The sequence below is a fragment of the Mirounga angustirostris genome, unplaced genomic scaffold (genome assembly GCF_029215605.1).
Source record: "Mirounga angustirostris isolate CCGP_5_RB_7025 unplaced genomic scaffold, mMirAng1.0.hap1 SCAF_11, whole genome shotgun sequence".
Taxonomy (NCBI): domain Eukaryota; kingdom Metazoa; phylum Chordata; class Mammalia; order Carnivora; family Phocidae; genus Mirounga; species Mirounga angustirostris.
This window is the reverse complement of record NW_026991719.1, coordinates 58,313,074-58,339,639: the sequence shown is the minus strand read 5'-3', so window position 1 is coordinate 58,339,639 and position 26,566 is coordinate 58,313,074. Positions and strand designations below refer to the sequence as shown.

The 26,566-nt window shown below is 48.4% G+C and overlaps 1 protein-coding gene across 4 annotated transcripts in view; it reads right to left on the bottom strand.

The window, feature by feature from the left end:
* Positions 1 to 14,510: 14,510 nt before the first annotated feature.
* Positions 14,511 to 26,566, bottom strand: part of LOC123847676 (NHS-like protein 2) — a 120,000-nt gene continuing 107,944 nt past the window's right edge. For all 4 annotated transcript variants that reach the window (XM_054508501.2, XM_045879485.3, XM_064574246.1 and 1 more), the window contains 3 exons: positions 23,203 to 25,530; positions 21,404 to 21,536; positions 14,511 to 20,565 (listed from right to left, as the gene is read on the bottom strand). In XM_054508501.2, the coding sequence (XP_054364476.1) occupies positions 20,241 to 20,565; positions 21,404 to 21,536; positions 23,203 to 25,530 (2,786 nt within the window). In that variant the 3' untranslated portion in view covers positions 14,511 to 20,240. The remainder of the gene's footprint in view (positions 20,566 to 21,403; positions 21,537 to 23,202; positions 25,531 to 26,566) is intronic.

Here is a 26,566-nt window from a genome sequence, read left to right as displayed (position 1 = left end):
AAACTCATCCAGTTTCAAGGCTTTAAACCATTGATGTTCCAAGGACTCCCAAATTTCTCCCCAGCCCTGAACTGCCCATCCACCTGGCGTCACCACTGATATGTCCGATAGGCAACTTAGATTTCATATACATCAAGCATAACCACTCAGTTCTCTGTCCCTCCCAAACCCTCTCTTTCTCAAATCTTTACCATCCCAATACATGACACCACCATCCATGCAACTGCAGAAACCCAAAACCTAGGAATCGTTCTGGATTCCTCCCTTTCACCTGTCACCCACTTTCAATTCACCAGCCAGTCCAGTTGGCTCAATATTCAAAATCTAACCCGAATCCTTCCACTTCTCCCCATCGCCATGGTTGCCACCCTGGGTCAAGCCACTGTCCTCCCTGGCTGGCTTGCTGCAGCAGTCTGCTCATTGGTCAGTGGTCTCCTCGTTGGTCTTCTGCCTTCTTTCTTCTTCTTTTTTCTAAAGATTTTATTTACTTGAGAGAGAGCATAAGCAGAGGGAGTGGGAGAGGGAGAAGCAGGCTCCCTGTGGAGCAGGGAGCCCGACTCAGGGTTCGATCTCAGGACCCTGGGATCATGACCTGAGCCAAAGGCAGACGCTTAACCCACTGAGCCACCCAGGCACCCCTTCCTTCTTACTTCAATCCGTTAGCCACAAAGCAGCCAGAATAATTTTTTAAAAATCAAAGCATGTCAGTGACCCTCCTAAAACCCTCCAATGGCTTTCCTTTGCTCTTAGAATAGAAATCAAACGCCTTACCACGGTCACTATGCTTCACTCCTTATCCCCCAGTCATGCTGTGGTTCTTTCTAGCTCTTGGAAACAGCAAACTCTCTCCCTCCTCGGGGTCTTTGAATTTGCTGTCCCCTGCCTGGAAGACTCTTCCTGCAGGCCCTTTGAGGTCTCAGTTCAAAAGTCACCTCAGAGGAACCTTCTGTAACCAATCAACCCATCTGCACCAGCCCCCCTCCCAGTTCCCATCTATCATGTCACCCTGTTAATTCTGCTGCAATCTGGGGTAATTTGGGGGTATTTATTTGCATTTTGCCTCAGCTGACTGGAATATAAGCTTCATGAGGGCAGGGATCTCGTCTCTCTGGTTCATTGCTGTGTCCCCAACGCCTAAGTGTCTGACACACCTAATAAATACTGGTTGAATGAGTGAAAGTGTAATGAAGGCTCTGAGAAGTCCAGGGGTAAAGAAAACTTTTACATCTGGTATTTAAAAAAAAAAAAAAAAAACTATTCGTAATATCCTACGTGTTTGGGGGAAAATACTTCAGGAAATGCCAGTAGAGGTATTTTTTTTCATGTTGCTGTGTAATGGAGTGAAAATTACAGAGGTTTATTATGCAGACAGATGTGTACTCAGATCTTGGTTCTGCCCCTCACAACTGTGATCTTTGGCAAGTCACCTCGCTTCTCTGAGCCTCGGTTTCTCCATGTTTAAATGGAAGTAACAGTAAAAGACTTTGGAGGTGATTGCGTTAAGCTAGATAAAGTGATGCACTTAATATATATAGTACCTGTCAAAAAGTATTACTCAATAAATGTTAGTTTCCTTCCTTCCCCATTATCATAATTATGAGTTTTACTTAGTGGCACTTAAAGTTGCTTTTCAATGGTTTACTTGTTGAAGGATACTTGAGTCACTTCCAGACTCATTCATAGAGCCTTTTCCTTCCTTTGCATAATTTTCCTAGCATAGATTCCCAGAGGTGGGATTACTGAGTAAAATGGTATGATCATGTGAAGTTTCCTGGTGCATATTGCCAGATTTTATTTTAAAGGAATGGTATTTATTCATAGCGCGAGCAGCCAGTAAGCATGCATCGATTTGGTACTCTTTCAGCCAGACATATTGTAATTTCTTCTGCCTCCCCTCAATTTCAGCTACTATAATAGGCAAAAAATGGCCATTCAGGTTTTAAAATTTGGTATGTCTTTGCTCGTTAAGGAAGAGTAGACATGTCCCCCATATGTTTGCCTTCTAATAGTATTTATTCTCATCTATTTGTGCCTTTGCTCATTTTTTCTCTTGTGCAAGCATATTCCTACTATGGCTGCAAGGACACAGGCTGGTGGCTCTCAGCCTTGCTCTGATGTGCTCTGCAGAGCAGGGGCGGGTATGGGTTGGTGCTGTTGTTCTCCCCCTTTGGAAATCTGGGACGGCTCCTTTCTTGGTTTGCTGCCTGCGGTCTTTTTCCTAGACTCCTTTTTTTTTTAGCCCTTCCCGTGAATTTGGTGTAACACACCATTGTATCCTGGGTCTTTAAAAAAATGTTCTTAGTGTGAAATATGACATATGCACATGAAGAAAAGTGCTTCAAACAAATGTACAGCTTGGACACTTGTAAAAATAGTTACAAGTGCACACAAGTGTGACCACCGCCCGGGTCCAAAAATAGAACTTTGCCCATACCAGAGAATCCTCCCCTGTGTCTTCACCAATTCCAGTTGACCCTTCCACTTCCAAGGAGCCACTCTCTTAACATTTAGGACAACAATCTCCTTGCTTTTCTTTATCGTTTTATCATCTACCTTTGCATCCCGAAGGAAGAATTTAGTTTTGATGGCTTTTGCACTTTATATAAATGGAACCATCCTGTATGTGTTGCTATGCGTCGTGCTTCTTTTGCTCAACTTCATATTTCTATGCTCCCTACATGTTGTTGCAAGTGCTGTCGTTTAATTGCTTTTGCTGTATAGAATCCCACAGTTTGGGGGCGTCTGGGTGGCTCAGTCAGTTGAGCGTCAGACTCTTGATTTTGGCTCAGGTCATGATCGCAGGGTCGTGAGATCGAGCTCCGTGCTAGGCGTGGAGCCTGCTTAAGATTCTCTCTCTCCCTCTGCTGCCTCCCCCAGTTGCATGTGTGCCCCCTCTTCTCTCTAAAAAAATAAAATAAAAAGAATCCCACAGTTGGCTCATTCTCCTCTTGATGGACTGTCCACTTGTTTCCAGTTTGGGCTGCCATGTGCAATGTGCTATGAAGCTTCTATATCTCTTTTGGGAAAGATGTACACATTTCTCTAGGTTATATAGCCAGGAGTGGAATTGCTTGGTACTGGGGAATGTGTATCTTCAAATTTAATAGAGAAACACAAACTGTTTTCCAAAGCAGTTGAAATCAATTTAGATGCCCACCAGCAGCGTATCGGTTTCTGTTCCTTCGTGTCTTCCTCGACTCTAGTTACTGGCAGACTTAAAAATATTTTGCCAGGGGCACCTGGGTGGCTCAGTCATTAAGCATGTGCCTTCGGCTCAGGTCATGGTCCCGGGGTCCTGGGATCGAGCCCCGCATTGGGCTCCCTGCTCGGCGGGAAGCCTGCTTCTCCCTCTCCCACTCCCCCTGCTTGTGTTCCCTCTCTGGCTGTCTCTCTCTCTCTCTGTCAAATAAATAAATAAAATCTTATATATATATATTTTGCCAGTCTGGTGGGTATGAAATGGTATGTCATTGTGTGTGTGTGTGTGTGTGTGTTTTACAGCTTTGTTGAGGTATAATTGATGTACAACAAACTGCATGTATTTATTTATTTTTAAAGATTTTATTTATTTATTTGAGAGAGTGAGCAAGAAAGAGCATGAGCAGGGGGAGGGAGAGGGTGAGGGAGAAGCAGACTCTCCACTGAGCAGGGAGCCCGCTGCAGGACTCGATCCTAGGACCCTGGGATCATGGCCTGAGCTGAAGGCAGATGCTTAACGATTGAGCCACCCAGGCGCCCCAAACTGCACGTATTTAGAGTGACAATTTGATGAGTAAACATCTGTGAAACCAGAAATTGAGGTGATGAACATACCCATCACACCCAAAAGTTTCCCCCTACCCCTTTGTAATCCATCCTCCCTCATTCCTCATGTCTCTGTTGATAGATGGGACTAAACATCATTCAATGTTTATTGGATATTTGGATTTCTTCTTTTATCATGAGCCCATGTAGGTCTCTTGCCCATTGTTTTTATTGAGTTCTCTCTCTTTTTATTACTAATTTGTAGGAGTTCTTTGTGGATTCTGAATACTAGTTCTGTGTTGGTTATATGCGTTGTGAATATCTTTTCCTTTTCTGTGGCTTGCCTTTTCACTCTCTCAATGGTTTCCTAGTTTTAAAGGAGCTGAATTTTATCACCTTTCCTTTATAGTTAGTGGTTTTGTGTCCTGTTTAAGAAAACCTTCTCTACTCTGAGGTCATGAGGATATTCTCCTATATAATCTTCCAAAAGCCTTACAGCTTTGCTGTTCATATTTAGGTTTTTATCTACCTGGAACTGATTTCTTAGTATGGTATGAGGCTCCTTTTTTATCATGTGAAATAAATGAACTAGGATGATAGGGTTCTCAACATTTATTGAGCCCCTCTGGCAACAAATCAAACAAAGAATAAAGAGACACAAGAGAAATTTACGTGGTAGAATCTGCAAAGTGTATCAGATGTTGGAGAGAAGGAGACATCTGGGGAGATGCCCAGGCCTCTGGTTTGTGTAAATGAGTGGGTGGTAATACGATTCACTGAAGTAGGAAACAGGGAGAGGAGCAGTAGATGTGGATGATGTGACAGGGCAAGCTTGTAAAGGAAAAGGGGAGAAGGCCTGGGACACAGGCCTGAAGAGTCCAGTGCTTAGAGGAAGAGTGGAGGGAGAAGCAAAGGAAATTGTGAAGGAGCGGTCAGATAAGTGAGAAGGAGTGTGGTATCGAGGAGGTCAAAAGAAGAAGCTTTTGAAGAAGGAGGCAGCAGTCAACAGTACCAAGTGCTTCAAAGATACAAGATAAGGACTAAAAGCATCACTGGATTTTTTTTGACACAGAGATTTTTAGTGGTTCTCAGGAGAGCCGACCTAGTGCAGGGATGGAGGCAGACATCAGATCAGAGAGAGTTGTGAGAGGCATGTGGTCAGTGTTGACAATTCTTTTATGCTGTTAGTCTTAGAGGAGAAGATGAGGCCTGGGACGGTAGCTGGAAAGTGATGTGAGGTCCAGGAAGAGTGATTTTTCAGATGGAGAGATGTGGATCTGTTTTTGTTCCATCCTGAAGGAGTTAGGAGAAAGGAATTCCGCCCCCGACCGGGACACCTTGTGGATCTCCACATTGCCTCCTTATTTCCAGAGAGAGTGACCCCTCCCCCAAGAAGGCTGCACCATCTCGGCTGGTGGCTTTCCTTCCTATTTCACTGAGAAATTAGAAGCAGCCAGAAGTGAACTTCCCCAGGCTCCTACATCCATAGCAGTCCATATACTTGCTTCTGTCCCCAAGTACTCTGCCTTCTGTCCTGTTTCTATGGAGGAAGTAAAAAGCCATCCAACACTTCCTCCCATGTTCAGGATATTATTCACTCTCACTTTTTTTTTTTTAATTTGAGAGAGAGCACAAACAGGGGGAGGGGCAGACGGAGAGGGAGAAGCAGACTCCCCGCTGAGCTGGGAGCCTGACGGGACTCGATCTCAGGACTCTGGGATCATGACCTGAACCGAAGGCAGATGCTTAACCAACTGAGCCACCCAGGCACCCTCACTCTTACCTTTTCAAGGGCTTTTGCTTCATCAATATTTCTTTGCTCCCAGATGATTTCCATCTGTATACAAACGAGCACCCATCTCTCTCATCCTCAGAAACACTCTTTCCACTCAGTCTCCCCCACCGAATAATGCTCCTATTGCTTTGCTCTCCTTCACAGCAAAAACTCTCCAAAGGCTTGTCTGTCATCATTCTTTCCACTCCCTCTCTTCCCGTTCTCTATCCAACTAGCTCCAACTGAGGTTCCATTTTGCTACTCTACCGAAACTGCTCTTCTCATCCATCCAACAAACCCAGTGGTTACATCTCAGTCCTCGTATTACTTGATCTCTCAGCAGCACCTGACACATTTGATCACTCCTTCCTTCTTGGAAAACCTTCCTTGTTTACTTTCATGAGGCCACATTCTCTAGGTTTTCTCCTTCTGCTCTGTCTCAATTTTCTTTGCTGACCCCCTTTTCTACCTGGCTTCCAAGTTTTGGAGGGCCCTACGTCTCTGTCTCAATTCTCTCCTCTATCTACATTCTCTTCCTAGGTGAGCTTATTTGGCACCAAGGCATGAAATACACCTCTATGCTTATGGCTCTCAGATTTATATATCTAGCTCTGACTTCTCTCCTTAGCTCCAGGTAAAACCTGTAACCTACTTGAGATTTCCATTTCTGTAACTAATAAGAATCTCAAACTTAATGTGCTCAAACACAACTTCATTCCCCTCAGTTCAAAAGTCACCTGACAAAGGCCTTCCTGGACCACCATATTCAAAATAGTTCTCCCCTATTACTTTCTATCATAACATTTGACTGTATTTCCTTAATAATCTAAAATGATTTTGTTGGTTTGTTTACTAACATGTTGTCTGCTCCCTCATGCTGGAATGACTTTCAGAAGAAAGTCAGGAACCTTGACTGTTTTGCTCACCATTATAGTCTGAGCTCCTAGCATGGTGCCTGTCATATAGTGGGTGCATATTTGTTGAATAAATGTTTATTGAAAAGGAGAAGTTGGAGAGAGAGGGGGGATAAGGAAGAATGCACATACAGATGGGTTTGTGGATTTGCTGTTAGGATGGTAAGGGACTTCCTGTCTGATGGTTTCTATTTCCTCTGGGAAGTCATCTGCTGGAGAAGTAGCAGGGAGGAGGGGCTAGTGGAGGGTTGTGAGTCTGAAGAGAGTGGAGGTTTGAGGTTGCGATGAATAAGAAAGAGAGCTGATTGTGGAACCAGAGAAGGATTTTTCTGAGTAGAGCTGAAGGCCCCTTTTCGGTAGGAGAACACCACTTTGCATGACTGCGTGTGGTCTTCTCCAGCAGCCTGGACACTGGAACAGAGAATGTGGACAGTTGGATTGATCCAGGTGGGGTTGTGTCTAGAAGACGGGAGGAAGGACAATGGAACTAAAGTAGTTGAGGATGTTTGCATGAGAGTGGTCAAAACGCTAATTGGTGAAGAAGTTAAAATAGAGAGAAGGGCTGAGAGATAAGGGAACAGTAGGCTGAGCTCCGTGAAAGCAGGGATTATGTTTGTCCTATTCAAAGCTTTATCCCCAGTACTTAATGCCTTGTTTGTGGTAGATGCCTACTGAATATTGAATGAATAAACAAATTCAGTTATTAGAGGTCTCAATGAAATCGAACAGTGTAATGGGATAACTGAATGAGAGAGAGTTGGAAAGATGTGAGGTTGCAGGAGATTAAAGTTAAGATGTCAGTGAAATGGCAATTTTGTTTGTTTTTTTTTAAAAAAGATTTTATTTATTTATTTATTTGAGAGGGAGAGAGAGAGAGAGCACACATGAGCAGGGGGAGGGAGAAGCAAACTCCCCACTGAGCAAGGAGCCAGATGCAGGCTCGATCCCAGGACCCTGGGATCATGACCTGAGCTGAAGGCAGACGCTTAACCCACTGAGCCACCCAGGCGTCCCATGAAATGGCAATTTTGGAGGATAACGAGGTCCATTTGTGACCCTGAGAGTGGGTGATTGGAGCAGAAAAGGAGGTAATCAGAGATGAGTAGGCCAAAGAAACGAGAAGCCAGGGATTTGCAATGGGTCTCCCACCTGAATATTCACGTAGTCCCAGATTTTGGCAAGTCTAGGAATGGGATGACAGACTGTGTGAAGGGGAGTGACTGAGAGGTTCAGGAATTATGGTCTGAAAGGTGCCGCGGGGAGTAAAGAGGGACCCACTCCACCTCCAGATGCAGAAGTAGTTGTGGGGGGGACAACAGGGAAGGGGGACGACGGGGAAGGATCTCTGAGGAGAAGCCTACAGGAGAAATGTAGTTCTCAGGAGAGAGCCAGTCCTCAGTTAAGGAAGGTATTGTGGGGGGCCTTCTGGGTTGTAGGGCTATTGATCCCTAAAACCTAATTGGGGTTCCAGTGGGCACAGCTGAAAAGGACGGGAGGGAGGGGAGCAGTGGAAAGTTGAGTAGCAGAGCAGAAGCTTAGAGCAATGTGAAGGAAGTACTGAGAGAAAAGAGATGACCAGGGGCACCTGGGTGGCTCAGTTGTTTAGGCGTCTGCCTTCGGCTCAGGTCTTGATCCTGAAGTCCCGGGATCGAGCCCCACATCGGACTCCCTGCTCAGCGGTGTGTCTGCTTCTCCCTTAGCTCCTCCCCCTCACTGGAGCAGGGGTATGAAGGCCTGCCTTTGGCCCAGGGCGGGACAACTCTGATGGGTCCGTGTGATGCCAGAGGTCGCTGAGGCTCTTTGGTGCCTGCACTGCTGCCCCTTTCTCCTTCTACTGAAGCCTATTTCCTTCCCTCTCTCCCACAGATGTCGATCCCTAGGGCGTTCCCTAATAAACATCCTGCTCACCAAACTCCACCCCAGAGTGCTTCCTGAGGGGGACCCCAACCCACAACTACACCTTGATGCAAAGTTCACAGGCTCAAATGCCTTCAGGGACGTACCAAGCAGTATAAATGAACGAAGCTGGTTGGGTTTACTGCAACAGGGAATGGTGGGGGACTAGGTAAACTGGAGAAATTGTGTCCCACGTAAATTTTTAAAAATTGAAAAACAGGGAGGGGCACCTGGGTGGCCCAGTCGGTTAAGCATCTGACTCTTGGTTGTGGCTCAGGTCATGATCTCGGGGTGGTGGGATCGAGCCCCACGTGGGGTTCTGCACTCAGCGGGGAGTCTGCTAGAGATTCTCTCTCTCCCTCTGCCCCTTCCCCCACTCGTGTGCACACTTGCTCTCTATCTCTCTCAAATAAAATAAAATCTTTTTTAAAAAATTGAAAAAGAGGTGGCGCCTGGGTGGCTCAGTCGTTAAGCGCCTGCCTTCGGCTCAGGTCATGATCCCAGGGTCCTGGGATCGAGCCCCGCATCGGGCTTCCTGCTCCGCGGGAGGCCTGCTTCTCCCTCTCCCACTCCCCCTGCTTGTGTTCTCTCTCTCGCTGTGTATCTCTCTCTGTCAAATAAATAAAATCTTTAAAAAAAAAAATTGAAAAAGAAATCGTGTACTCCAGAGAGTGTGTGTGAGCTCAATCCAGCCTGCAGTCTTCCTATTTATGACCTGTGCTATATATTTTTTTATTTTTTCAAGATTTTATTTGTTTGTTCGTTTATTTATTTATTTATTAAAAATTTTTTTTAGGTGGGCTCCACACTGGGCATGGCCTGAACTCATGACCCTGAGTTCAAGACCTGAGCTGGGATCAAGAGTCGGACGCTTAACCAACTGAGCCAACCAGGTGCCCCAAGATTTTATTTTATTTTGAAGCAATCTCTACACCCAACATGGGGCTCGAACTTACAGCCTCAAGATGCAGAGTCGCATTCTCTAGTGACTGAGCCAGCCAGGTGTCCCTATGACCTGTGCTTTAAAAGTGGGTTCTCGGGGCGCCTGGGTGGCTCAGTTGGTTGGGCGACTGCCTTCGGCTCAGGTCATGATCCTGGAGTCCTGGGATCGAGTCCCGCATCGGGCTCCCTGCTTGGCGGGGAGTCTGCTTCTCCCTCTGACCCTCCCCACTCTCATGTGCTCTCTCTCATTCTCTCTCTCTCAAATAAATAAATAAAATTAAAAAAAAAATTAAAAGTGGGTTCTCTTCTTGGTCAATTAATATACCATACCCTGCCTTTGACATGTCTTTGGTGAGTTTGGTCAGTGTGGGTTAGTCCCTAAAAAGCTTCCCCAATTCAAGATCTGGTAGCACAAGGGGGCCCTGACCCTGCCAGGATGACTACTAGACTCAGAACCACAGGGTCCCACTGAGGTACTGCTTGCCACAAGGCCCATCTCAAGACAGCCTGTCTCTGGCCTTTATCTTAAATCCTAACATCTACCATTTTCTGAGAGTTGCCTTGGCCCCTCTCCCTTCCCTTGTGAGCCTTCTAGGTTGTTTCCAGCTCTGTTGTGTCTTTTTGGAAGAACAGCCTGGTATTGTCAGGGGACATGAGCTAACGTAAGGCCTGGGGAGACAAGGATGTCGGCTGCAAGGGCCTCAGCTTTACATGCTTGGGCCAGTGGGGAACAGAGAACAAAGCTCCTTTCGGATGCGAGTTGACCCTGAAATATAGCTGTCACTACTTGCATGGTGGGATCACACCCTTTTTTGAGGGATGGAAGCGATCTGGACCACATCTGGTCTGTGTTTTTGTGGTTTTTTTTTTTTTTTTTTTTTTTGCCCCCAGCCCAGACTCACTCTGGTCTGCCCTGCTGGATGGCTTCATTGAGCCAGAGAACAAAGAGGGAGTGCGTGCCCTGAGTACAGTTGCTATGGCAACCTCCTCCTCTCCGGAGCCTGGCAACGGGCTGCCCACTTCACCAGAGCCCCGCCTCATCTTCGGCCCCTTGGTGCTTCCATAAGCAGTCGCATCTGAATCCCAGAGACGAAGTCCTTGAACACGAATTACCTGCCTGGGTAGCTTAGGTTTACCGCTGGGGGGGCCAGGTGCCTGCAAGACACCACGTCCTGCATTATGGGCTTTGGGCTCTCAGGGGTTTGTGAGAATCAGCCCCTCTGTGTGTGGGCCCCACACTTGTGCAGTCGGTGACACAGGCTTGCGACCTGGGCTTAGTGTCTGAATAAAGGCATCACTGCTACAATGAAAACCAGAGGGTGAAACAGAAAATGATTTTTAACAGAAACAATTTATTCTGAGAAGACACAAACAGCTCTAGCTTTATAAAGAATACACTTCAATTGCTGGTAGCAAGCCAGTATGGAATGCAGAAAGAAAGAAAGAAAGAAAGAAAGAAAGAAAGAAAGAAAGAAAGAAAGAAAGAAGAAAGAAAGAAAGAAAGAAAGAAAGAAAGAAAGAAAGAAAGAAAGAAAGAAAGAAAAGAAAGAAAAGAAAGAAAAGAAAGACAAGGAAAACCCTTTGTCATATCACCCCACAGAGGGCTTCCTTCCATTTTGTGTTAGAATTCTAAAAAGGATTGGGATGATGATCTCTCCTAGTTTCTGCTGCTTCTTGAAATTTTTATCCAGGGACACTGTCTCATCACTGGGGGAATGGCTCTATCTCCGCCTTCCAGTTTAGGATACTGGTCTGTAAATTCCTGTCTCCCTTATTTTTCTTTAGCGCGTTGTTGGCACTTCGTAAGCCCTGCACGCTAACGTAAGAAAAGTCTGCTGACTTATGCACAGTAGGACTAGGCAACCCTCCTTCCTCATTTTGCTTTTGGCAAGTGTAGCCCTTTCGCTGTCTTAGAGTTCAAGGCATAAGCCTGGTTGCCCTCCTCAGTCTGGCAATCTTCTTCTTTTTGATTTTTTTATTATGATGTTATGTTAGTCACCATACATTACATCATTAGCTTTTGATGCAGTGTTCCGCGATTCATTATTCGTGTACAACACCCAGTGCTCCATGCAGTCTGGCAATCTTAAACCAAAGGCAGAAAGGAACTGTTTCACGGATGTTTTCACGTAGGGAGATCCTGAAAGGTACTCACGCCTCTGACTTTTTAAAATTTAGTTTTCAGTAACTGGGCAGATCCCTGGGCTCAAATGACAGGAAGCAAGCCGAAAGGTCCTTCGAGGCAATTTGCTTCGATAGGAAAAACTGCAGCCTCAGAAGTATGTCTGAGTGACCGAGGTCATATCGAATTAAAGTCCTAGCGCTCTGTACGTCAGCCTGTCCACAGTTGTCACAGAGGAGTTTCTTCAAATGGCTTCTTGAGAGAAGCCGGCACAAACCAGCCTAAAGAAGGTTTCAAAAGACAAGAAAAAAGGAAATGCCTCAAGACCCGCACACCATCCCCTTCTCCTTGACCAGACGTAGACCTGGACCAGAGAACTGATGAGAACACTGGATGGAGTGAGTGCGTGTGCGTGTGTGAGAGAGAGAGAGAGCGAGCGAGAGAGAGACATTAGTCAATGGGGGCCTTCACAGTCCCGGGGGAGAAACCACGCTCACACGCTCAGGCACCCGCCCTCGTCAGTCATGCCCCTCAGTGCTTCTATGAGCAAATGTGAAAATGCGAATCTGAGCTTTAGACTCCCAGGTGGCATGAGAGGTAGAGATGGGAGCGAGATGGAGAGTGTTGTGAGGAAACTTGAGGGAATCTTCTTTTTTTTTAAAAGTAAGGTCTAGGCCCGATAAGAGGCTTGAACTCACAACCCCAAGATCAAAAGTCAGATGCTCTATGCACTGAGCCAGCCAGGTGCCCCTAGGGAATCCTTTTAAAGGTTCAGAAAGCAGGGACCCCCGGGTGGCTCAGTGGGTTAAGCGGCTGCCTTCGGCTCAGGTCATGATCCTGGAGTCCCGGGATCGAGTCCCGCATCGGGCTCCCTGCTCCCTCTCCCTCTGCTGCCCCCTCTGCTGCTCCCCCTGCTTGTACTTGCTCTCTGTCTCTCTCTCCCTCTCTCTCTGGCAAATAAATAAATAAAATCTTAAAAAAAAAAAAAGGTTCAGGAACAGGAGGCGGTGGTGTGCCGCATGCTTGCTGCGTGTGGTGCTGCACGGGGCATCCCAAGGAGTCCATCCTGGGGCCTGGGGGCCCAAGAGGCAGGGGGTTTAGGCACGTAAACACTGTGGGCACAGAATACTTTCTATACCTCGTTGGTTTTCTTGCTGGGGATAAGTCTAGAACAGATCCAAATGGCATTATAGAGAATGGACACATGGATATTCTGGGTTTTAAAACCAACCATGGGAACCAAGAGGTCTGGTGATTTTCCTAGGAAATTATAGACTGGACTGGAACCTCATGGCCTGGGCCACCAGACTTTCCAGAGACAGCCTTAAACTCACAATGACAATATGGGGCAAGGCAGGCCAGATGATCCAGGGCAGGGGTGCCCAGCCACAGTTTGGGAGACCAGTGATGGGACAAAAGAAATAAGAAAAGTCAGAAATCCATTCTTCCCTGCCAGTTTACCCCAAACTCGAGGAAGAAGAGGCACATTGGATGACCAAGACAGAAGGTCTGGAAATGTGAATGAGGGTTTCTACACCAAGGTAGTCAGTGAGAGAGAGACAGAGGGTCAGAGAGACAGGGAGAAAGAGAGAAAGAAAGACCATGATGAAGAGCACCCTATTAAAGAGTCATGGGTTGACATATGCAGCCCTTTTCCACCCACTTCTGTGCAGACTGGTGTGACAGCGTAGTAAGTAGGTGGGAGGGTAGCGAGCCCCATCATCCAGCATACAATTTAGTTATCACATGGGGCCAGTCACAGAAATGCCTGTCCCAGAAGACCGTCTGGACCAGGGGTCAGTAAACTATGACAAGCAGGTCAAATCCAGCTTGGGGCTTTCTATGGCCCAAGAGCTAAGAATGGTATCTACATTTTTAAAGTGCGGTAAAACGAAGAAAAAAAGAAACAACGACAAAGAAGAATACGCTACAGAGACCACGTGTGGACGCCAAAACCTAAAGTACTTACTCTCTGGCCCTTTGCCAAAAAAGCGTGTCAACCCCCGGGGTCAAGACCCCACCAATCTCTGAGCACTCCTGAAAATGGAAACCAGAGGAGGTCCAGTAGAAACAAGGGAACGATGGAAATAACTGGAAATACCACTCCATGTGACTAGCATGGCCCTAAAGGGACACTGACTGCAGTTCCACAGAATAGTAAGGTATGCATGAACCATGGAAGGAAGCCCAAGAATAGCTAAAGAGAGAGTCACACTAGGCAAAGAATGTTCCAGAAAAGAGAATGCATGCAGAGCTCAGTACTGATTAGGGAATTCTGTAATTTTCTGGTAAGATGGAGATAGAGTTTGAGCCCAGGGATTGACATAACATCAAGTTAGGTGAAGTTTCTAGAACACAACTAAGGATCTCATGAGCATCTGACAGTCTGAAAATATCTCATAAAGTTTCAGAAGGGAAGGATAAAGTAGATTCTAGGAAAGCCTACACTGGTTTGCCCTACTTTAAATAAATACCAATTACAAAAGTTCACACTAAAAAGAAGTAGAGATATTAGGGGACATTGGATTTTTTGTTTCTCAAAAGAAGTCGCCAGAAGATTCCCCCACATAGGACGCTTCTCTACCAGAAAGTGGAATTTGATCTACAAAAATTCATTTCTCAAACATCTCTTAGGAAAAACAAAGTAGGGAACATATACTGAATTTGGAGGGGAAATGAATGTTTCTAAATTGAAAATGAGATTTGTCTTCAGATTCAACTAAAGAAATCTTGAGCATTTTCCCTTAAAGCATAGCTAATTAGTTCACTGAAATACCCGGGAAATTCATGTGTCGTAGAAGCCAGCCGTGGGTCCTCTCTAAATGCAGTCCTTTAAATGAAAACACACTGGGCCCAGAGGCAGGAGACCTGGGATTGAGGCCAGACCCTCCTACTGTGTACATGACCTCGTTTAAGTTATTTGACCTTTCTGGACCTCATGTGTGAAATGAGAGGTTGGTCCCTTTCAGTTCTAACATTCCGTGACTACAGATAAATATAGAAATAAGAGAAATACAACAACCTAGAAATAAGAAATATTCCCCAGAGTAAGCTTTGGAGTCCGTAGAAAAGAGTAGCAATGAAATATAATAAAAAGAATAAAATCTTAACTACTAGCCAGAGTTAATATATCTCATTTAAAAATTAATGAAAAGATTTGTCATTTACAGTTGATTGGGAGAAGTCAGGACATACAGACTGGTATTTCATCACCATCATACATACGGAGGAAGAAATGAGTTCAGTGTGACTTATACAATGAGCACAATGCTGCGTCCGCATGCATAACATCTTATAAAACTGGACATAAAAAAAAAAGCTGAACACCACATGAGGAATAAGTTCCTATAAAGCTTGGCATTAAGGAGAAGCTGAGAGGGGTTAACTGGCTGTTCCAGTTCAGATTTTGTTGGTGGATTTGTTGATATCAAATTCCACTATGTAGGCAAAATCTTAAAATCGGAGCCCTCGTCGAGAGCAGCCACCACGGTGAAGATAGGTATTTAAGGGTTGGCAATACCAAACAAACAGAACACTTCTTCCTTTTTCCTATTCGTGAATTACAAAAAAAAAAAAAAAAATTTAAACCTCTGAACAGGTCAGATGTCGTGGCTAAGTCAAATCAAGGGTTTTGCAGGTTAAGTAAGTACGTTGATTCAATCTGATTGTTTCTTAACACCAGACAAATGTATACCTGACCAACACGAAAATATACATCACTTGGCCAGACACCGATCACTCTAAGGACAGAAGAAACGACGGGAAAGGCTGGAACCATTTGGACAGTCGTGGCTACAGTGATTCAGGGGCTTGAAGAAGTAACGTCGCTGGAACACACACACACACACACACACACACACACATACATATCCCAGGGCTGCGGCTGCTGCTGCTGGTTCCGAGATTACACTCTGAGAACCACTGGCCTCGATTTTGGGCTTTGCTGAACAAACATATATACGTATTTCACACAACCCATTACTTATGCAAAAGTATTTTTGTTACACTTATTAAAAGCGCCTCAAATATTTGTCGCTAACCATTTACTACTGTATCCCTATATAAGTCTGTTTCAGAATATTCTAGAACTTTATTTCATGTCATTGTTTAAATTACAATTCTTGCTGCCCTTTGACGGAGGCAGCTGTTTGTACCTCTTTCCCACTCTCCTGTCCTCTTAGATCCCTAATATCTTCATGACTTAAAGCTGAAACACAAGCAAAGGCTTCGGAGGGACTGGGTGCTCTGGCAGAGATCTGGTCTCTCTCACACCAAGCGCAAGTGATAGCACAAAACATAAATAAGGGTAGGGGAAGCAGAGGCTTGTGGTCAGTAAAGCTGTACCTCCGGGAAATTTAATAATCACCACCAACACCGGGTGACCGACATTGATCAGACATCGATTGGACAGTTTCACCTTTCACGAACAGGACACAGTCTCACAAACCCTAACGCCTTGTGTTCTTTTACTAAAATGATTAGTATGACTTCCATTCGTGTAAAAACGTCACTGTACAATAGCGAGGATCTCGGCCTTCCGGGAGCCATTTCCGAGAGTCTCTTGGTAGATGTGGTCCCTTGGTCCCTTGTCCAAGAGGACAGCACTGGGGATCAGGCCTATGTAGCCAACCACCGGCAATGTGATAAAATAATTCCGGGAGACTACAGCATTTTCTGTCTTCTGGAGTTGGCGGTCAGGGAATTTAGCCATTCCGTGGTGAAAAATACACTTCGGCAACTAATCGGTGCCTAACATTCTACAAGTAGAACTTCAATTCCTTTGGCTTAAGGCTTTTCCCCTGTTACAATGCAAGTGACCCTCAAAAAAGGTAGCATTAAGCCTTACAATGTCCAAGTAAAGGACTTCATCTCTTTCCTGAGAGCATGTTTTTCTGAGTGAGGAGAACAAACGAAGAGGCACTCAGGAGGGTTGGTTCTGGGAACCAAGGTCTGGGGAACATGGAGCAGAAAGAGGAGAGAGAGGGTCCCAGTGGCAGGCCTCCAACTTATCCACGATCTTGCTGAAGGGCCGCCCCTGTCTGCATCCCTACCGAAATGGGGGCTGACTTGCCAGTCGGAGCAGGTTGCTTGGAAATCAACCATGTCTTCTGATCATATTGAAGGCTCTCTGATGTATAGGCATACAAAGGTTGAGAGCAGTGGAAAAAGAGATGGTAATAAGATATCTGGTGCAACGGCAGATAGGGAGTTATTGGAGGAACCACACTTGCGCTCGGGAAGAAGATAAACTGGTATTTATAGAGTGCAAAGAGCAGGGCTGGCCCGAGGGTAAGGCACGGGGTGGCCCCGAGAGCGGGCGCCTCGTTCACCTCACTCTGGTCCTGGCCCTGGCAGATCCGATTACAGTGAAAGCTTTCTACTGTGTTTACACACTTGGTGAGGATGGAAGGCTACTCCTCTGGTGAGGAACAGAGCCCTGGCCATGAACTCGTCTTTTTTTAGGGGATGATTTGTTTGTGAGGAAGAGGGCAGGTGCATGGACACATCTGCTCAGACAGGTACAGCGGGATCATGAGCTGATCCGTGTCATCTAGAGAGTTAATTAAGATGGATGTCCAGTGAAATGCGCATTGTCAGCCTTGTAGAATCTCCTCCATCTTTGCACATTCGAAGTAATGCCCTCGGACCAACTGGTCGACTTGTGGTCATTAGGCTAAGGTGAACTGTTTCGCTGCCTGTGGTCCCGCCTCCTGAAAGGGTACGCGCGGGAGGCTAGGGATGCAGGTCACGGGAGTTGGGGCTGAGGGACAAGTTGGGGCCCGGTGGGAGGTCCAGGCGAGAGATGAGGCAGGCAAAGGAGGGGAGGCACCAACGAGGCTTCCTGTTGTACCAAGAATGGCTTGCTCTCTCCCCTCAACATTTGAACCACAAATATGTAATCAACACCCACCTAGAGCAAAGCACTCTTAGCTACCCATTAACCAATCCTGGGGACAACTCTCTCTGCTTGTGACTAGACTGAGGTCAGCCTAGCAGAGCCACCTGCTGCTACTGGCTGGAATGAGAGCAAACCAGAAGGATGGAAACAACTTCAAATGGAAGCTGACCTCCTGGGGCCAACTTCATTTCACTTGAACCCCTTCTGATTTCCACCTTCAAAACCTGTTATCATTATTATCTGCACAAGTAACAGAGGCAGCAGGAGGTTCTCTGAAAGCCTGCCTGGAGGGGCTTGCAGCCTGTCTTCTCTAGCCTTAGCAAGTAGGGGTACAAGGCAGCAAACACCATGCTGTGTGCCTCGGTGGGAGAGAGAGCTGGTGTTATGATAATCACAGGGGTGAGAGATGTTGCGTGTTAAGAGCAGGAAAGATGTTTGGTCTTACGGTCCTCAATGACTAACAAATTCTACAGTCTGGCTGTTTGTTTGGGATTAGGTCCCCTGCTGCAAAATATTAAAGGAACATTTCTAGTCCTCGGTGTTCCCTCTGGCCATACAATCACTGCCCCAAATCCTCTTGTGCTAATGAGAAACACCACCGGGAATTTCAGGGCCATAATAATGATGCAGAAGACGTTATAAAAATCCCAGGTATACAGACTACCATAGAGGAAAGCAAGACTCAAGGAAACGTTAAAACCTAAAGGTGTCCGGTCATTCAGCTTTAGAACCTTTTGGGAAAACCACCAGAGATAGCAAGGCGAGGGGAGAGGCGAAACCCACTAGAAGTAGCAAACGAGAAGCTTCCAGAAAAATCAGCAGAAGTAACAAATCCTATACTATGTGAGTCTCGTATTCGGCTTCAGAGTTGAGCTGTTCAAAGTGCTTCCCCAGGAGAAGGCCCTGGAAGCCTTTCACTTTTGTTAGGCCAAAGCACAAACACCCCTTCACTTCCCTAAGGAGGAAAATATTTGTCTTTTGGAATGCTGAGGCTGGGGCAGACGAGTGTGGCATTCGTATGTAAATTCAGGCCAGGAATGAGTCTTATTTGATGTCAGGCAAACCCCCTGAAATTCGATCAGGACCTTCGAACCAAATAGTTGGGATGCTTTCGAAAGCAACTGGGTTCTCGCTGCTTATTATTTTAAGTGGCCTCTGCCTAAACCAGGGGCAAGTGCGGATCGCGCAGAAGTTGGTGAGGCCGGCCTGTACTCAGAAGTCCGGAATTCAGAACTGTACCAACCCAGGGTCTAGGCTGAAGGCTTCTAAGCGGCTTCCAAGTCTCCTCAGCTCTCAGGGTAGCTTTTCAGCTGCTCTGCCTGCTAGAGTGTGGGCAGTGGAGCTAAGAGCTTGCTTCTCATTGGTGAGCAAGGCGGCCTATCAAAATCAAGAACTGCTTGTCTCTGGGGCAGTTTTTGCAGCCTCCAGGAGGTTGGCCAATGAATCCGTTGGTGGGGGGATGGCAGTGGTGAAGGAGGAAGGGGTCCAGGAAGCAGGCTACAATTTCCTTTGACTTTTCTTTTCCCTTCTTGGGAACGTGGACAATTAACCCTCCATGACTGGTCAGCCAGTTTTTGTTCAATGCGTCGTCTGTTTTTCCCCCCCAACCTCCCAGCGACCAGACATACGAAAATCAAATGAATCACTGCTCTTGACCTGTTTAGAAAATTGAACTGACAAGAATAGTTAGTGCCTATAAGCTTGTGTGTTTGTGGGAGGGGGGTCACGGGGATTGTTCTGGGGCTCTGTCAGCACCCTATTTTCCCCAGACCATCCACTCCCCCACAGCATAGTTAACTGAAAGTTGGTCACAAGGTGGAACCTAAATGGCCAAAAAAAAAAAAAAAAAAAAAAAAAATTAGCCCTTTGTGTGTGTGTGTGTGTTATGGGCCACAGCAACTTGCAAGGCAGCCTTTTAGGTTTTGGATATATCCTTTTTTAGTCCATACATTCTCGGTTTGGGAACAGAGTAAGACCTCCTTTAACCCAAACAAAAGCAACCACAAACCACAATCTAAACTGAATGGAGGTGGACAAGTTACACTTACTTTCTCTCCTCCTTGAGCCTTTGATGATGCTGTTCCTTCAGCTAATTACTTCCTGTAATGAAGGTTATATGCAAGTGAAACGAGGGTTCTTAGAATGCAGCCTGAGCTGGGCACCGATCCTAGCTCTCATTGTGGACAGACCCTCGGAGAATGTCACGGCGCACGCGCGCGTGCGAGTTGCCTCGGCTAGATCTGAGAGAACGCATGGCTGCCTCGTTTGCTCGCTGAACTTGGTTCATCCAAAGCAACCCAGTCCTGACTTTTCCTAGCTAAAGGGGGAGGGGGGTCTACATGTTTATCGGAACTCATCACCCTGTTCTCCGCGTAGACAATCCAACTGAAAAAGGCATGAATTTCAAGACAGAGTCACATTCATATTTTGCATGACAAAAGCCAGCCAATCAACCCCATGCTGAAATAAGCGTACACCCGCAAACCTCTCTGAGGGGGGCTTCGGAGAGCAAGACTGTGGTTTGAAGAGGCCTCAGAGTCTTTCTGCTTCTCTACACAGGGCCATCAAGGCCTTGCCCGGAAAGTGAATAATCGGAAAACCCCCAGTCTCGGCAGCCCCAGTCGGCCCTCGCACTGTGCCCCTTGGTGACAGGAGTCAGGGACGGATTTCTCCTCAGGGCACAGCACTGGGGGGAAGAAGGAGAAAATCTGTCGTCAGTAATGGCAAGATCGTTACACGTATGACAATGCGAAATGTCCGAAGGTGATTAAAGTGCCTGATGATTTCAGTTCTAGGTCAAGTGGCCTCTCTCCTGCTGTCCAGGGGGTGAATGAATGGAAAGGACAAGTAGGCTCTTCTGTTATTTCCACGACTCCTTTTTAAAACCCTTTCTCTTCCCCTTCGTCTACTCAAGTCTGGTGACTAAACCCTGTTTGCTGAACCCGGGCCTTAGGTACTGGGGTTATCGGTGGTTTCGTAGTCTTTTGAAAATTGTGCAATAATTCTCCGAGCCAGTGGGTTAGTGGTCTTCAGCAGTTCGGCTGCTGAGGGGCGGGACTTTGGAGTTGCCTTGCTTCCCCTCTTCTGTAGCAAGGCCTTGAAGTCATCGTTTCTGCCAGCATCTAGGTTGGCACCGCCGCTTGACCCGGGAGGGGTAGCTGACTCACCGACTGGAGAATCAGCTGGGTTCTTTACTGGTGAATGCGAGCTTGGTCTGCCGCCGCTGGCAAAGGCCTCCCCAGGCTCTTTCCAGCCAAGCAGCTTTCTTTTGGACCTAAAGAAGAGAAAGTTTGCTCTGAGTGAATTCAACGCGGCAGACATTTTCCTAATGCTTCATATAACTTCCCGAAGGCCAGTGACATGACCTGGGAGCCTCACGGAGCAGCCTTGCGAGCAGTTGCGCTGACCAGCGCTCTCTCTCTCTCTCTCTCTCTCTCTCTCTCTCTCTCACTAGCTGCTAAGTCCTCAGAGTCCCCTGTCTGGCTCCCTGCCTGTACCCTCCTTTCAATACCCACAGCTGGAGGGCCTGCAGGCTCGACCATGCCCTGGTTCTGGGACCGAGGAAGAATTTAAGGAGTCAAGGCTTGTAGCTCGGTGACTCGGATTCAAGAGAGCCCGAGGGAACGGGCCCTCCCGCAGCCCTGATAACTGGGCTCTTTCTAGTTTTTCTCACCACCAAGCCCCTGCTCTGTGCCCCTGTCCAAGAACGGGGGTCCCCGTCCGGTCCCCCTTTGCCTACGTTCCTGCTCTGACACCCACCCGGCTCGGTGCCCCACCGCGCTTCTTGCTGAGATGGGTTTGGTACAAGGAATGCTGTGAAGGGTTAAATGTCTCTGTCTGTAGACAGAGCTGCAGAGAGCAGATGGAGCCACAATAGGCCTGCGGTTGCTAGGAGACGAGGGGCCTCTCACTCGGCACCTGGTCCTCCCTTCCCGGCCCCTCCTCCACGTCACCCAAAGATGTCAGCGAACTGCATCTGCGAGGCCTGGCACTGCCGTTCCCATGTGTGGGTATCTGCACTTAGTCTCCAGCTTCAGTGCTCATGGCTGCTCAGAGGGCTCAAAAGGGAAGGCATTAAGGAGACGTTAGGAATTAAGGAAATGGGTCTAGACCTGTGTATCACAGTAAACAAATCTTCCGTTGTGCGAGAAGCCACAAACACGTCCTCATCGTCTTCGGCGATCCATTCGGCTGTTTTATCGCTGATTACACTTTTTTCTTCAGTGCTTGGTTCTGCAGAGCTCCCTAGGCATAAGAACCAGAAGGAATTAAATACTTGGCCCACAGGAGTTAGGACAAAGCACATTCTCACCCATGTACCTCATTTGATGTTCAAAGCAAGTCTGAAAGGACTGCTGGGCAGAGACCCTTAATGTCTCCATTTTGCAGAGGAACACGATGTTCAGAAGGTTGTTTTGGCCAAGGTGGCCTGAGTGGTGAAGATCAGCATGGGTCCTTGTTTTCTCATGCCTTTTCCATTACAACAGGTTGCCAGAGCATTTTCTTGCTTTGAATGCATCATTTTTAAAAATCAAAAAAGCTGAGAGTAATCTAAAGCAATGACTCAACCAGTAGGTGGGAGTGGGACCTATCTGAATCTCAGAGGGAGCCTGTGGAGTTTGACAAAGCATATTCTAAAATTACCTGTGGGCTTTGATTTGTTTGCCTGTTCTAGTCCCTATGATTTAACTTCTGTTGAAAGTCCAAATCAGCTTAAGGAAGGTCATAAGATGTTGTTTTTTTGTTTTGTTTTGTTTTGTTCTAAGATTTTACTTATTTACCTGAGAGAGGAAGAGAGAGAGAGCATGGAGTGAGGGAGGAGCTGAGGGGGAGGGAGGGGGACAAGCAGACTCACAGACTCTGCCCTGAGCAAGGAGCCCGACGATGCGATGTGGGGCTTGACCCCAGGACCCCGACATCTCGGGATCACGACCTGAACAGAAACCGTGATGGAGCCACCCAGGCGCCCCAGGAAGGTGATAAGATTTTGATGTTTGGTGTTAAGGGTTCCAAAAAAGGATGAGAAACACGGATGGATGTGGAGGACAATCTATTAAGTGAAATAGGCGGTCCACAAAAGACCAGTGCGGTGTGATTCCACTTACACGAGCTCCCTAGAGAGAGGCAAATTCATAGAGACAGAAAGTAGAAGAGTGGTTGCCAGCGGCTAGGGGGAGGGAACGGTGGTGAGTTGTTGTTTAATGGGTACAGACTTCAGTGTTGCAAGATGAAGAGCGCTCTGGAGATGGTAAATTTCACATTAGGTGCATTTGACCGCAATGGAAACAGGAAAGGGGCATGAAAAAAAAAAGACCCCCCAAAAGGACGAGAAACATTATCCAGCCCCGTCTTATTGTCCTGGGAAGAGCCAGCCTCAAAGAATCCCAGCAAGTGAGCGCCCTTTCCTCCAGAAAGCACTAAGAAAGGGTGCCGCTGGAAACCTATGCTACCCTTTCAGAAGCCTGCGAGCGGGCCGTCACACGGGAACTCAGCCTGGGAGGGTACGGAGTCCCATGCGTGAAACTAAAATCAGCGTGGCTAGAGAAAAGTGCTGTCCAGTGAGGCAGAGAGAGAGTTCCTAGGGCGGGGGATGCGTGCCTGACTAGGCAGATGGGCTCCTAGGGTCCTAGCGTGCTAAGACCTGGTTTGATTTTATTCTCTCAGTCCTTGGGGGTTCCAGGGTGGACCGGCCCAAAGTGGGCCTTGGAGATCCATCCCTGCCTGGGTCACTCCTGATCCCAAGGGCGGCGAGGCCTCTTTGGCAGAACCCCAACCCTCAAGAGATGCCTCCTACTGACCCGGCTGTCCTGGACTCAGGATCATTATTGGGGGGCATCTGCTTCCGTCTCTGGCACTCTATGCTCACCGTCATCTTTCCTGGATTGAAAGGAATAGCCAGCAGTTTACTAACCTAGAGGACTTGCCTCCCTTTCACCTTCAGCCTGCAGTGGTGAAGTCGTCCTCGTACCAGGGGACTGTGGGTGGTCACTGGTGGGGGGACCCTTGGCTTCTTCCTGCAGGGTGATGATGGGGCTGAGAGGCAGCCTTGGTTCGGCCCCGTACGCCTCCATGTGAGCCGTGGGTGAGGTGAGAGGCAGGTACAGCACGCTGGGCTTTTTGGGGACGGGAGGTGGGATCTTGCCTTTCTTTCTCTCCGCTTCCTCCTGGCTCTGCAGGCTGATTCTTTCAGGCAGGGCTCTCGCCTTGGGGCCCCCGTCCTCCGTGGTGCCCTGGGGAGGTTGCTGTGTTCCTGAGAAGAAAGCACCAGAGGAACTGGCAAAAGGTGTGAAAGCGAGAGACGAGGGCGCTGGAGGTTCCCCGGGGCTTCTGCCCTCGGGGAAGCTGGAGGGCTTTGGTTTCCGCACCACCGTGTAGATGTCTTGAGGGAGTGGCCGCGTGTGTTGAATTGAGCTCTTGGGGGTCATGGCCGAGGTCGGTGAGGTGAGTGTGTACTCCTCGGGGACGGATGGTGGCTTGGGGACCAAGCTCGGAGGCCTTCGGGCCACGGGGGGCTTCTCGGCTATGGGGGGTTTCGTCTTTCTCTCTGGCAAGGTGAAGACGTCCGCTCCTGTGTCCTCAGCATAGTCTGGGCTCTCGATGTCATCTTCCGGCTCAGACTTGCTGACTGACCTCAGGCGCACGGAACGGAGGTCGGACTGAGTGACCATGGGCATGACGGGCTGGTTGGGGCTCGTTTTCTGGGCCAGCTTGGCCCCAAAATTTGTATCTGAGTGATGTCGGCTCACCTTGGTTTTGCTTCGGATGGAGATACTCATCCCGGACAGATCCAGGTTGGCTGAAGAGGTCAACGGCAGGTCAAATGACAGCCGTGACTTGGCAAGTTTCTCCATCGGCGAGGTCGGGGGCAGCGACGACTTCCTCTCGGGTACCACCGGACGCACCCGGACGCCGCCACTCGGAGGGGGCAGGTGGCCCAGGGTCAAGGACATGGAGACGGTGGGCGTTGGTGTCTCCGACTGGCTGGAGTATCCACTGGAGGGTGACATCAGCCCGGTGGGCCTTCCTGGGGAGGATACTTCCCTGGCCTCCACCTCGATGGAGAGCTGGGAAGGCGTCGTGGCTCTGGACGTGCAAGGGGAGGCGAGAGACTCTGAGCTGCCCTGAACTTGGGTGCACTCGATGACCGTGGTGCCAGTGGCAGTGCTGGAGCTGGACAAGGACTGGTAGGTGTCGCCGGACTTCCAGTCAGCCAGATACCAGTGGTGGGAGAGTTGTGTACCTTCCGGATCTTTGACGGTTGGCACAGCTGGGTGACCCTGAGCATCGGGGTGGGCTGAGGGACGTCCTTGGTGTTCCAAGGAGAGGCAGAGGCTCCTGGGCCTCTGGTCCTTGGGCAGTGCTGACCCACCTTCCGGCGAGAGGGCCTGCTCATCTTTGACCAGCGAGACACTGCGCATGGGTGGGGACGGCTTCTTTTTGGCCTTCCGGAGCGAGATACTCTTGGATCTCTGCCTCCTGTGCTGGGCCTCCTGTTGCGCGCTAAGGGAGGCGATGTTGTCGGCACTGTTACTGCCCTCAGAACTCGTACTGGCGTAAGGCAGGGCACAGGCCTCACTGGCCTTCTGTTCCTCCTTGTAGTCCACATCCGCGGTGCCCGAGTCCGTGGGCACAGACAGAGACCGCTCCCGGAACCTGCTGGACCCCCCTGGGCCTGTCTCCAGCCTTGAGGTACCACTGGTGAGGAGGCCAATCTTGGAGGGTCGCTCTGATGCTTGCCTTCGTTGAGTAGGGCGCTCAGAGTAGCCAGCTGACCCACTGCATCCTGCAGGGTTATCACGAGTGACAAGGAGGGTAGCGGCCTCCTTAGGAACTAGAGGCGGCAGCGCGTGCAGAGGGACCCAAGCGTTGCCCGAGGAAGGATCTCTTCCATTTTCACCCACTCGACTGCTCTGGCTGGCGGCACTTGGAGCCATGTAGGTAAAAGTATCTCCCTTCCAGGAAGCAGAGAACGTCGATTCTGTCGGCCCGTTGCAAGAACTGGGGACGCTGTACACGATTCCTATGCTCTCCATGCCCGGGGCTTTGGTGACACCGCGCACTTGGAGCGGTTCCTCTGGGTCACTAGAAGGACTCCTCAGTCCTGGGGAGGTGAGATTTGGGAACTGAACTTCCTGACCAACTGCCCCTCTTCCATGCACACCTTCTGGGGCCGAATGACTGGGCCTGATGTCCGAGGTGGCGGTGTGGGCCCCGCTGCCAGCCGGCCTGTTGCCGTGACCTGCGGAAGGTAAACACAGAGAGTTAGTGCTGCCGCCAGGGATCCCCCTTGAGGTCCTCGTCTCGAGACAGGTGCACCAAAGCCTTGCCAAGAAGCATCTGCCAACAGCTTGGTCAGGATTCCTTGGTTCTTCCTCTCCCGAGATGAGGATGCTGGGGAAGCTGGGTCCTTGCCCATCACCACATGGTGAGTCACGGGGTGCCTTGCCCTTGAATTGTCCAGGAGGCTGCCAAAGCCTTGCTGGCTTTAATTATTCCTTTTAGAGCTCAAGTGGCGTGTGGGGCTACCTGGGTTTGTTTGTTTTTTCCCCCGAGCTTCCAGCCCAGGCTCACGAACGATCCCAGACCTCAGTGCTCCTCCTCTCCTGAGACGAGAGCGGGGGCTGGGGACCTGCCAAAGGACAGCGCCGTGGGACTTCCAGCCCCGGCAATGAATCTGGAGGATGCCACGGGCGGCAAGTTCAGAGCCTGGTTGCATTTCTGGCACCTGGCCCTTTTTAGCTTTGCCACACGCGAGGGACTTGGGATGACCCACAGATGTGGGGAAACAATTCCGATGTCCAAAATCCCCAAAGGTTTTCTCATCCACAACAATCCTTACTGTCACATCATTGCTGCTACTACGACTATAATAAATTTATAAGAGCAACCACCATTCGTTGAGCACCCACTACGCACCGGGTGCACGGTAGGCCCATTACATGTTAACAGCTCTAATCCGCACAACTCCGCCAGCTTGGTGTTGTTATCCCCAATTTACAGATGAAGACGCTGAGGCTCAGAGAGGTGATGCAAACTGGCCAAGGCCTCATGGTTTTAGTAAGCGGAGAGGCCGGGACTCGCATCCACATCTCTCTGGTCTGCGCCCTTTGGCTGGCCTCCATTTAGTAGCAGTAATGGTTCTGTTAGGATGGTGCTTTTCATGATGATTCCTGCCTTGATCTATTTGCCTAAATCTGACACATACGGCTATATTCCATGTAGAATGGGAAACAATAACATAATGAATTTATTAGCCTGGGAAACCTGCTTTCCAT